Source organism: Octodon degus, unplaced genomic scaffold, assembly GCF_000260255.1.
Source record: "Octodon degus isolate 3935 unplaced genomic scaffold, OctDeg1.0 scaffold00148, whole genome shotgun sequence".
NCBI classification, from domain to species: Eukaryota; Metazoa; Chordata; class Mammalia; order Rodentia; family Octodontidae; genus Octodon; species Octodon degus.
Window position 1 is genome coordinate 997,448 of NW_004524724.1, and position 11,009 is coordinate 1,008,456.

General features: G+C 55.7%; 1 protein-coding gene across 2 annotated transcripts in view; it reads left to right on the top strand.

The window, feature by feature from the left end:
- The window catches only part of Rspo2 (R-spondin 2), a 140,113-nt gene that overhangs the window by 76,873 nt on the left and 52,231 nt on the right, over window positions 1–11,009 (top strand). For both annotated transcript variants that reach the window (XM_023702303.1, XM_023702304.1), the window contains exon 2: window positions 5,625–5,813. In XM_023702303.1, the coding sequence (XP_023558071.1) occupies window positions 5,625–5,813 (189 nt within the window). The remainder of the gene's footprint in view (window positions 1–5,624; window positions 5,814–11,009) is intronic.

An 11,009-nucleotide genomic window follows, 5' to 3' on the forward strand; every position in this document is an offset into this window, starting at 1 on the left:
GTCTTAACTTAGGCTGAGGCGCATATTGGTAATTCTATGATAGGCTCTGTTAATGAAGATAATGTTAAGCGTTAACTTTGGTTTTTTTAAGGTTTAAATTACATTTTATTTTCCCCTTCACTAGACTTGAATATAAATGTTAAATCAGTAATTGTTTTAGTATTATATCTTGATTTAATATTGTCTAGTACTTTCCGCTCAATGAAATATTAACCTGGAAGATCTGTTAAGCTCACAGCTGACTTACAGCATGTGTGAGCAGTCACCGACAGCCAATCATTTTGTCCCATTATTTTTACAATTGGAAACCTGTGCATCTGTTGGGAAGGGATGGCTTCACTTAGAAGAAATTCTCGATTACTTCTTGCTTGGCAAGGCTGACTGCAGATAGGCGAGCGCTCTAGAACGTGGCAAGCGTGTATCAGAAGCAGGTGTGCATTGGCACCTGTCCTGGGCCCTCTGTGAGGTGCATGTGAGTAGCTGTGTGGGCTGAGCAGAGGCCAGACGCAGTGTCAGGGCCCACAGCCAGGCCAAACCATGCCGTCTAAGCGGAGCAGGAAGAGACGGATGCGGACTGCACTCTGACAGCACGGTGTCTCTTGGTGCGACTGCAGTGGCTTGCTCTGGGTTCCACTTCTCGGTTTCCTGTCTTCTGCATCCATGAACCCTTTGTCAAAGAGCCCTGTGCAGGCTGGTGCTGGGTCACTGTCTGACGCCCTTTGTGGAGTTTTCAGTGTCTGTGTGCAGCGGTTCATCCTCAGGACATGCGTGGTCTCCACAAGAAGTGTGTTTTGCTTGGAAGGATGAGGCCCTGGACCTCAGCAGGCTTCAGGCTAGAGGAGTTGCAGCGTTCAGGGAGAGCAAATAAACACAGTTGGCAAAGTAGGGCATTAGCTCTATTTATTCACCTGCACTCTTGAATTAAACCTCACAGCACTGGGTGGAGCCACTGGAGTCCCAAAACCTCGAGGAAGCAGTCAAGGACACGACTGCCCTGCCTGTGTTGGGCCGGAGGCCATGGTGGCTGCCGGGAGCATGGAGCCGTGTTCCTGCTGAGCTCCAGGCTCAGGGCAGGAGCTGCCAACTGCACAAGCTGCTGAGGCCTCTCTCCTCACGCTCACTCAAGTCCGAGACCGTGGAGCACACTTAACTTGGGTGAGGCTCACATCTCTTCTCTAAGAGAATCTCTCCTGGGTAGGTCTTTAAAGATATGTGAAGTAGGAGCAGGAAAGTGTTTCCTAAATCCTTTTCACTGCCTAACTCAAAGTTCAAGTAAATAAAGGATGCTTCTAAAGATTTTAAAGGTGCCTTTCAGAAAATAAATGTGGAACGCTATTGACGCTGACTTCATCCCTGTGGTCAAGATGAAAGTGGGCTTCTGACGCAGACAAGCTAAGCGTTAGCCTTTCATTTGTGCCAGCTCCTTGCTTCTGTGAGTCTGTTCCTCTGGGCTTCTGACTCGGGCATGCCTGAGAGTGAGGAACAGCTCCTGGTTAGTCTTTGAGCTGGAGTCAGCCTTGCTGCCTGGGCCCTTTCGTGGGCCAGGACAGACGCCTCTGCTGCTCTGCTGTCTGTAAACCTTAGCACTCCCTATGCTCTCTAAAGTGCCTCCTTCTTCTCGCCTTGATGGAGCTGCTCCAAATCCCTCGCTGAACTCTGGATGAGGCAGGAGGTGGGCAGCAGCTCCTGGGGGCTCACCCCTGGCTCTCAGCTGCGGCCGGTGCTGGGCACTCGGGCCATGTGTTAGGGACGTGCCTGTCCCACAAGTCACATGGTGCTTCTCTAAAGGCTGTGCAGTAGCGGCTTGAGCCTCGGCTGCAAGGTGTCTTGCCCTGAGCGCGCAGAGCTGGATCCCGGACCCGAGCTACTCCGCTGCAGCCCCGAGGCTTCCACTGCTGATATTCCAGCCCTGTCCGTGTCTGTCCCCCATGCCGGCCTTTCCTTGTACAGAGAAGCTGGTCTCTGCCACAGGGCCCACTTGCAGTATGCTCAGGACCCCAACACCAGGGTGGAACCCGTCCAGAGGACGCTGGGGAAGCATGGGCAGGGGGCCTTCCTGGGGGAAGCCATTTCTAATCAGAGGTGGTATAACAAACGTTGCAGGGAGTCAAAACAGGGAAGTTAATAGGCAGTAGAATACAGAGCAAAGCAAGGAGCTGGGCTGAGTCTGGGCAGATGCCCAGGACGAGCGCCGCAACCCAGTCTGGGAGGTGACAGGAACACAGAGAGGAGAAAAGGGGCAGCCTTAGCTACTGAGATCCTGGATCAGGAGGCTCAGGCCCTGGAAATGAGGGGACTGCTGTCAAGACCCAGTCCAGAGATGACCAAAAGTGGCACCAAGGAGACGCCCCAGTCCAGCTGACACCTGGCAGACACAGGGGCGCAGGGCGAGGGTTCCACCATGCCGTGATGATCCCCTCAGCTGTAGCCCAGCGAGTGTGACATTTGTGTTCTGGGGTGCCCGGCTATCTTCTGGAGCTGGATTCCAGGCCCTTCTCCTCTCGACAAAGAGTGGAATGAGATGACCAAAAAGCAGCAGATTTGGAAAAGCGAAAGTGAAGAGTGGGCGAGAGACCAGCCTTGCAGAGCGAGCTTGGGTCAAGCAGAAGGGAGGAAGCAACACAGAAAAGCACCCTGGAGAAGGCAGGCGGCGAGGGCGAGGAGGCCGTGGTCGCAGCTCCCCGTGGCGTCTGGGCCCTTCGTGCTGCCCTAATCAGAGGAACCTGAGGGAACTTCCTCACGCAGGATCGAGAGGCGGTGCTGAGGCCCTGCAGCTCGGCTGGCGTCACATTTGGTCCTTCCTTTGGGGAAGCCCACTTCAGGGAGCTCCTGCTCGTGTACTCTGGGCTCTTGTAACGCACAGGTCACCCTGCGTCCCCAGCCAGCTTTGCCATGCCCTACTCTGCTGGGTTTGTCTCACTACCTTATGAAAAACACAGGTGGCTGAGTCTGTGTGGACCGAGGGGAACATGGGGAAGCTGTTTGTTAGGCTTAGAACTCACAGAAAGGCTCTGAATCCTCACAGACTTGGGCAGAGGCTGGTGCGATGGCGCCACCTCCAGGAGCTTCCTGCAGCCACAAAGCCTGGAGGACAAAGATGGGGCGTCCTCTGGCCTTCAGGGAAGAGGGTCCTGCTAACATCTCAGCTCCAGGTTGCAGAACTACACACTTAGCGGGTATAGTGTCTGCTGATTAAGCACCAACTGTGACGATTTGTGCTAGCTGCTCAGGAAAACCGTGAGTGTCTTAGCACACTGTGGTGCGGCCTTTTCTTAGTTTTTAGCCCCCAAGGCAGGTAGTAGTCTTGTTTCTCTTCCTGTAGAGTGTTTCTACCTGCGCTTGGCCATAATATAAATTAAATTAAGTAGAACAGTGATGGTGAACCTTTTACAGCTTTTGTGATACCGCCTGGCGTGGCCCACACGTGTGGCTTCTCCAGCTCGGAGGGGCACAAACTTGTGCTGTTTTTTGGTTCTTTTAATCAGCGTAACATACATGAAGCTCATTTGTGTTGTTCATAGCTGCGTTTTGGTCCTTCTTGTCACTGGATGAAGCTCACAGCACACATACTCCATTTCTGCAGACCATCGACAGATGTTCAGGCTTTTCCCTCCGCCCACATTGCTGTGATCACTGCGTCTGCCTGGAGCTGTCCCTGTTGCAGACGCTGTGTGGCCAGCTGCCGCGCCCGTGGCACTCCCTTAGCGTTCCTGTGAGCGCGTTTCCACCGGCCTCCTTACGGACGACACGGGCCCTGGAATGCCTTCATGTCGGTTTCTCCTCTCATCTTCTGTGTGGCTGCTGGAGAATTTAAATATTTATTTTCAAACTTTCAAAATTCATCCTTTAAACCTCCCCTCTTACAGCTGCTCCAGCACATGGGGGCGACCTCTCCTACAGCCTTATCTTACTTTCTCCCACTCCTTATTTGTTCCTGTGGGGTGTGTGTGTGTGTGTGTGTGTGTGTGTGCGTGTGTGTGTGTTGGGTGTGAGAGAATAAATTCCTTGTTTTTATTTTAACCAAAAATATTTTGTCCTCATTCCTAAACTGAAAATTAAGATGCTTATAGGAGTGTAGATTGACACTCTTATATTTTGAACATAGTAATCCTCTGACACTTCCTGTCTCTGATTAGAAACCGGTGTCCATGGAATCTGTGCTTGGAATAGTAGGTGGTCTGCTATTCTTCCCAGTGTCATCTCCTTTTGGCATAAACGTGCTGTGTTCAGGTAAAAACACGAATGCGGGCTCCGCCTGCCGGCGCCAGCAGCTCTCCGTACAGGCCCACGGCTTTGCCTCCGGCAGGTGCTCCGCTCCACCCCGCGCACTGGAGTTCAGACCGCCTCCGGCTGAGGGACCCGGTTCCCGGCTAGCACTTTCCATTTTGCTCTGCGTGTTCTTCTTTCCTCGCTTTTCTGCCGAAGTTTTTTCAGTGTGTGTTGCGGCGTCACTTTCTCCTACGTTGCTGTTGAGTGTGCCCGTAGGTTTTCTTGCTTTGGATGCACACTCTAATTTGCACGCCGCTGCTCCTCCCACGTGGTCAGCGGCCATCCTGTGCCTCACTGCGTGGGCCTTGGACGGCCACCACGGAGGCCCTCGCAGTGCGCTCTCGCTGCCGCTGTGAGTCTCCCTGGGGAAGGCTGCTCGCCACGTGACCTGTGCGTTCAGCAGCTGTGTCGTTTCTCTTGGAGGGTCCTGGGCCACAGGGCTGCCCCAGCTTTCGCGGGGGCGGGGTTGCCTGCTATTTACTTTGTGGGTTTACCTCAATCTGGACAAGACTCTCATCAGCCTTTTGGCTGAGGGGCCGAGTCTCCGTGATGGCTCGGACTGACACCTCTTGACTGTCTTCTCCCCCTCAGCCCAGCTCCCTGTGCCCTCAGGCTGCTTGTAGCATTTTCCTCTGGGCAGTTGGGGTGCAGGCTGTCTTGGCTATTTTCTTGTCACTGGTGTGTTGCTCATGGTTTTGGCAGGTTTGGTCCATTGTCAGTGATCCCCAAGGGAGGAGGTGCAAGCTGGGAGCCCGGGAGCAGGGTGGCACAGAGGAGCCAGGAGGCAGATCCCCCATCCAGGTCCCGGTGCAGCAGGCACCTCTTCCTGCCAGGTCCGACCTCCCAGTGTGCATTCGGCTGCAGGTTCTTCAGAAGGCAAGCCCACCAAGGGGCGTGGAGTCCCCAGGGCCTGTCGCTTCTGGAAGCCCTGCTTCTGAGTGCTCTCTAGGCCTGAACCGGAGCGGGTTGTAGCATTGCAGGGAATAAAATATGCCCAGCTGCTGGCCAGCAGAGGGGTCATGTGCACCCCCCACACGTCTCCTGTCCTGGGTGCGGGGTTGTGCTGTGAGGTCCGCCTCTGCCTGTTTTAAAGGCCCTGGAGCCGGGTCCAGTTCCAGCCACTGGCCTCAACCGCCCCCTGAGTTTCCTATTTCAAGTCTGGCTCTGCGCCAATTCCCCTGCCTCTTCCCCTCCCCGTGCCTCCCCCCACCGCCCTTTGTAGCAGAGAATGTCTGGTTCAGTATATCTGTGTGCAGAGGGTGGAAGGACAAGGTCTGTCCTCTCCCCCATACCCTGACCAGAGGTCTGGCCACACTTGCACACTGAACATGCGCTTTGTCTTTGGTTTCTTTCAGCCAGCTACGTTTCGAACCCCATTTGCAAGGGCTGCTTGTCGTGCTCCAAGGACAACGGATGCAGCCGGTGCCAACAGAAGCTGTTCTTCTTCCTGCGGCGGGAGGGCATGCGGCAGCATGGAGAGTGTCTGCACGCCTGCCCCGCGGGCTACTACGGGCACCGCGCCCCTGACATGAACAGATGCGCACGTGAGCACGGCCTGCCCTCGGGTTGCTGTCGGGGGTGGGCTGGGGGTGGGCTGGGCTGGTGCCGCTCCGAGTGGTTGGAGAGGCTGGAGGTGCCCCAGCGCCACCTGGCAAGCTGGAGTGGGGTGGTGCACATGTGCATCCCACGGGGACACATGTGTCTGTCTCTGTTGAGACCGAGTATTTCCACCACAGGCTGTCCCACGAGTGCAGGTCCCACGGCATCTGGGCCTGTGTGGGGAGCTTCGCTTTGCTTGGCCACAGTCTCTCAAGTTCTTTCTCTTGTACCTGTGTAGTGCACCTGCAGCTAAATATTTGCATTTTAGGCTTCTGTAAAGCACTACTCCCACTAAAATATAACTAGAATACTTAGTTTTTTTCGAAGTACTCTGTATTCTATGCTTAACAATTAAAAAAAAATGTCAAGGAGAGACATTTTGTGTCTAGAAATGAAGGTTTGCCCTTTGGTCATCTAACTCAAAAATCTGTCCTAGACTGAGTTTACCTTGTAAGTCGGCGGCAGTGGAGAGCAGCACTGTGCAGCCTGGGCTCTTGCAGGCCCCTCTCCTGTGTCTCCCGCACATTCCAGTCAGCTCAGGCAGCCTTCAGGGAAGAGTAGAGCTGCAGCTGCACTACCAAGGATGACACCAGGGAGGGCAGAGCGGTGGGGGTGTGAGGCAGGTCTGCAAGGACAGAACCATGTGTGGCGCGAGTCCATCTTGCCTGGCCTGCCGCTGGGCAGGTGTCGCAGCCTCTGAGGACTTCCTTCCATGGATAGCTGCTCGTTGTCCTCGGCCCCTGTATCCCTAATGTCCGGTGTGCCCTCAAGCCATGGTGACAAGCAAAGATGTCCTTGCATTTTACCCAGGACAGGGAAGCAGGGGACCTGGGTGCAGAGAGGCTGTGGTGCGGAGGGTCGGGTGCCAGCTGGGGAGGGCTCTGGGCTGGCCGAGGACTGAAGGTTCAATTGGCTTAGTGAGGATGGGTGTGAGTACATCGACCACCTTCCTGAGACTGCTCTGTGAGGAGGGCAGAGGGGACAGTTGCAGAGCAGGAGACCTCTGCCGTCACAGATTGAACTCCTGTTCCGTAGTGAGCGAGCTCATGGGTAGTAAGCCCAGAGGCTTTGAAATAGCATCCAGGAGTCTTGGAAGTCAGTTGTACCACGGGAGGAAGGATGCGAATGCAGCCTGAGGTTTCTGGCTGGGTCTGCGAGTGGACAGTTTTGCCAGGTGTAGAGGCGGAAAGCGGTGGGCCCAGAGGGATTTTTGACTTAGGTTCATTTTGGGGAACTGCCTGGATTGCAGGGTGGGAGAGCATAGCTCAGAGGAGTGACAGTGTGTCAGTGAGCTACTGCGGAGCTGTGCTTGTCCTCAGGGGTTGAGCGGGGCTGAGACAGCAGGGGACAGCCCATCCGCAGGAGCGGGCCACCTTGACCGGTTTCCTGTCTGTTCTGCAGACCTCCCAATGGGATTAGAGCCGCTGGCCATGGGTGCTTCCCATCCTGACCCTCAGAGCTGGGAAGACGGATGGGAGTGTGGGTAGACAAGGCAGCCGGTGACAGGCTAGGTGTGCAGGGGCCCGAGGTGATCCTCCTCTCAGAAACACAGTGCCTGGAAACTGGCTTTGGGAAGCGAATCTCCTCCAAGCAAGGCCAGTAGGTGCTGCCATGGGTGCCGGTGCCTGCCCACCTGGAGGATTTCACTTCTTACCTTGGCTGAGCAGAAGTGCGTCTTCGCAAGATGCTGCGCAGCGTGGGTGGGGGAAATGGCTCATTGCTAAGCAAGGCTCTGGACAGCTGTGGATCCTTGTAGTACGTGTGAATCTCATGGATTCACTGCAATCACTGAGAGTGTATTCCTTCTAGAGGACGAGGAAGATTTCAGTGTGAAAGGCAGTCACAGACAGAGTCTAGCACAATGTGTAGTGTTTGTAGGAAGACTATCACCTAAGCAACAGCAGCTTGGAATTACTGGGCACTGGCTGGCCTACTTCCCGATGTGCAGGGCAAGGCCCAGGCACATCGGGAAGGACACTCATGTGTGGAGCGCTGGGTGGCGTCGATCTCTTGGCATGGAGTGTGATGCCCTGAGCCTCGAGCCACGGGGAGTCAGCGAGGGGCCCTGGGGGCACCCCGGCATGTATGTGGCTGGACGGATGGATGCCCTGGTGCCTCTATCGCCCTGACGGCCCCTAGGCTGTGTCGGTCACCTTTTCTGTCTCTCACTCCTTAGTAACCTCATTTATATAAACGCTTTTTAAAACACCGTTGTACATATTGCAGGTAGAAAGCTTGGCATATGGACTGTTTTTTTCTTCAGAACCAGGGATTGAACTCAGGCCCTTGCGCTTGCCAGGGAAGCAAAGCGCGTATTCCACTGAGCCATCTCCCGGCCCCCATGGCAGGTGAACTTCACTGACAAACAAATGCACACCCTGTAAGACACACCTCCACAGCAGCAGAGGCTGACACGTGGGCCTCTGTGCTTGACACTTCATCTCTGTGATGCTCATGTCTTTCCCTCTTAGAGGTGCTGTGTTCTGCCTCTTGTCGTAATGCAGGCAAGTGGGAACATGTTCCCCACTGCTAGCTGCAGTTTCCTGTGTTCTCCTGACGGCAGTGAGTCGACTGATCCCCGTCAACAACTCGCCTTGGCTTCCCACAGCTGTGAGCAGCGCTGCCGGAAGCCGCAGTCGCAGGAACCCTTGCTCCTGTTGTGCACATACGTTTTTACACATTTGTCTGATTTATCTTTAGAAGATGACTTTTAGACATAAAACATGTTTTGAAGACTTTCGGGAGGTCTTGCCAGAGCACCAGCCCACCCCTTCGGCCCCGCCTTTGCCCGTGCGGCAGGGCAGAAGTGTGCATGTGCGTGCTTCGCTTTCACACGCTTCTCTTTGGTGCAGAAGCAGTTGAACAGCCATTTCTTGTGTGAGTAGTCACACCGAGGACGTTTAGCAGAGGCTCTGCCTGTTTTCTACCTTAAAAGCTATCTTGTTATTAATCGTTTAAAACACCTTTAGATGAACTGTCACACAGACTCTGAGGTTTACCAAGGGAACTTAGGGTCGACCACAGAGTGCAGGGACGGGCGCCCACCAGGCCAAGGGGCAGCGTTCCTGTGTGGCCACAGCTACCTGTGCTCCTGCTTTCTCTGTCAGCACAGCCGCCACCCGGCCTCGCCAAGAGATGGCACCAGGACACTGCGTGGGGCACAGGTCGGAAGCAGCCTGCTGTCCGCACAGTAGGGCACTTCACAAGTCCAGCATCTCACTGTGGGCCGTGCAGAGGTGGAGAGCAGGAAGCAGGCGAAGTCGGGCTCACGACACAGAGCTTCCCTGTGAGGGAGGCCGCCAGGAGCACGCTCAGTGGCAGGGACTTCAGAGTCAGGCGATGCCATCTGTGGTGCTTCATGGCAGGACTGTGGCTCTTCCTGCACGTGGCTCCAGCCCAGTGCTCCGGAGACGCAGCTCTTCATTTCTGCCATGATGGAAGCCTCACATGGCGTGGTTTTGCCACTTGGGGAACAGCGCAGTGTCTGGAGACTTTCTCAGTAGCAGGCTGGACATTGCCAAGCGCCCTGCAGAGTGCAGCAGGGAGGCCCGGCAGTATGGAGTTGCGCAGTGGACAGCGTCCCTGCCACTGAGTGGAGCAGCTCAGCCCAGGGGCGGCTGGGTCAGTGCAGCAAGGGCCGTGGTCCTGAGCGCAGCTGCTGGGGCAGCGTCTGCCACGTGTCCCTCTCTGACTTCTGTGCTTTTGCTCATGGGGTTTTTAAACAAGCATACAAAGAAGGTTGTGTGTTTCTGTTTCCTGGGCAAAGTCATCTAACCATGTAAATCTGCTTTCCAAACTCTGGACAAATCACAGCACTGCTGGTGCACATAAAGTCGAATCCAGGTGTCTGTGCTTCATGGCACGGCAGGCAGTACTGTCCTCGCTCACTCTCCCCTCTGTCTACCTTGGTGCTTAAGCCTGCTGAGATCCCAGACACCACTGAGCTTCATACTGTCGGCATCTTCGCAGTGTGGACGAGGGCTGGCATGTTGGCAGGTAGGGTGCACCCCCAGGGAAGATGTCGCAGGGCTGGGACCTGGAGGGAGAGCTCAAGGACGAGGAAGCAGATGCTGCGGAGGGAGCAAAGATGTGGGAGGTGGAGCCTGGAGGATGGTGACACCTGGCAGGGGTGGGGACTGGGGGTGGGATGAGTCCCTGGAAAGCAAGGGCAAGGGGAGCTCCCTGCCGGCAGCCAGCAAGCTGAGGAACAAGCCCAGGATGGTGCTCAACCCGAGCCCTGACTGCCTGCCTAGAAGACAGGGCCGAGAGGCTGGGAGGCCAGCACGTACGACCGGCTGGGCCACACACCTCTGGGCGGATGGCGTGCGAAGAGCCTCGTGCAGTCTCAGAGCCGCCCGCAGGGCACTTGCTCGTGCCCACTCTGCTCCCTTCTTCCCTCACCGACCATGCCCTTGTCTGAGCTCCTGAGTGTGGGAGAGCTCGGGCCTGAAGGGCTCCATGGGGCTCGAGTGCGGCCACCAAGAGCTGCTCAACCTGGCCCCGCACAAGCAAGGCCCCACAGCTCTTCCCTGGAGTGTTCTCACGGGAACACAGCCCAGAGGCTGCACTCTCCCTGAGGCTTGCGATTAAGAAGCATACAGGTGTGCAAGTGAACAGTTAGAGCTCCGGCAGGCTGGAGTCAGTGGGTGCCAGCACCTGAGGAGATACATTGTAACCTAAGGCAATCTGCTTCTAAAACATCATGCCTTCCCATAAAAACACGCAAAGTAGACTTTCTTCCAAAATGATGAAGTTCACCATGCCATGTGCTGGTTGGCCCTTCTGCCTGCAGACCCGTTACTGCCACCCACGGGCAGCACGCCGGCCCTGGGTAGATAGCTCTGTGTTGCCTCGAGGAATGGTTAGGGTGTGGTTGGTGCCCACAACAGAGCAGCTGTTAGTGTCTGGCAACTTGGGAAGTCCAGGGTGTGCTCAGCTGGTGTGTGGGTGTGGGCATGAAGCCAGTGTGGGTGGACACGCAGCGGGAGGGTCTGAGGCCAGTTTAGTTGGACATGCAGTGGGCCAGTGTGGGTGGACACACAGCAGGAGGGCCTGGGGCCAGTGTGGGTGGACATGCAGAGGGAAGGTCCGAGGCCAGTGTGGGCGGACATGCAGCGGGAAGGTCCGAGGCCAGTGTGGGC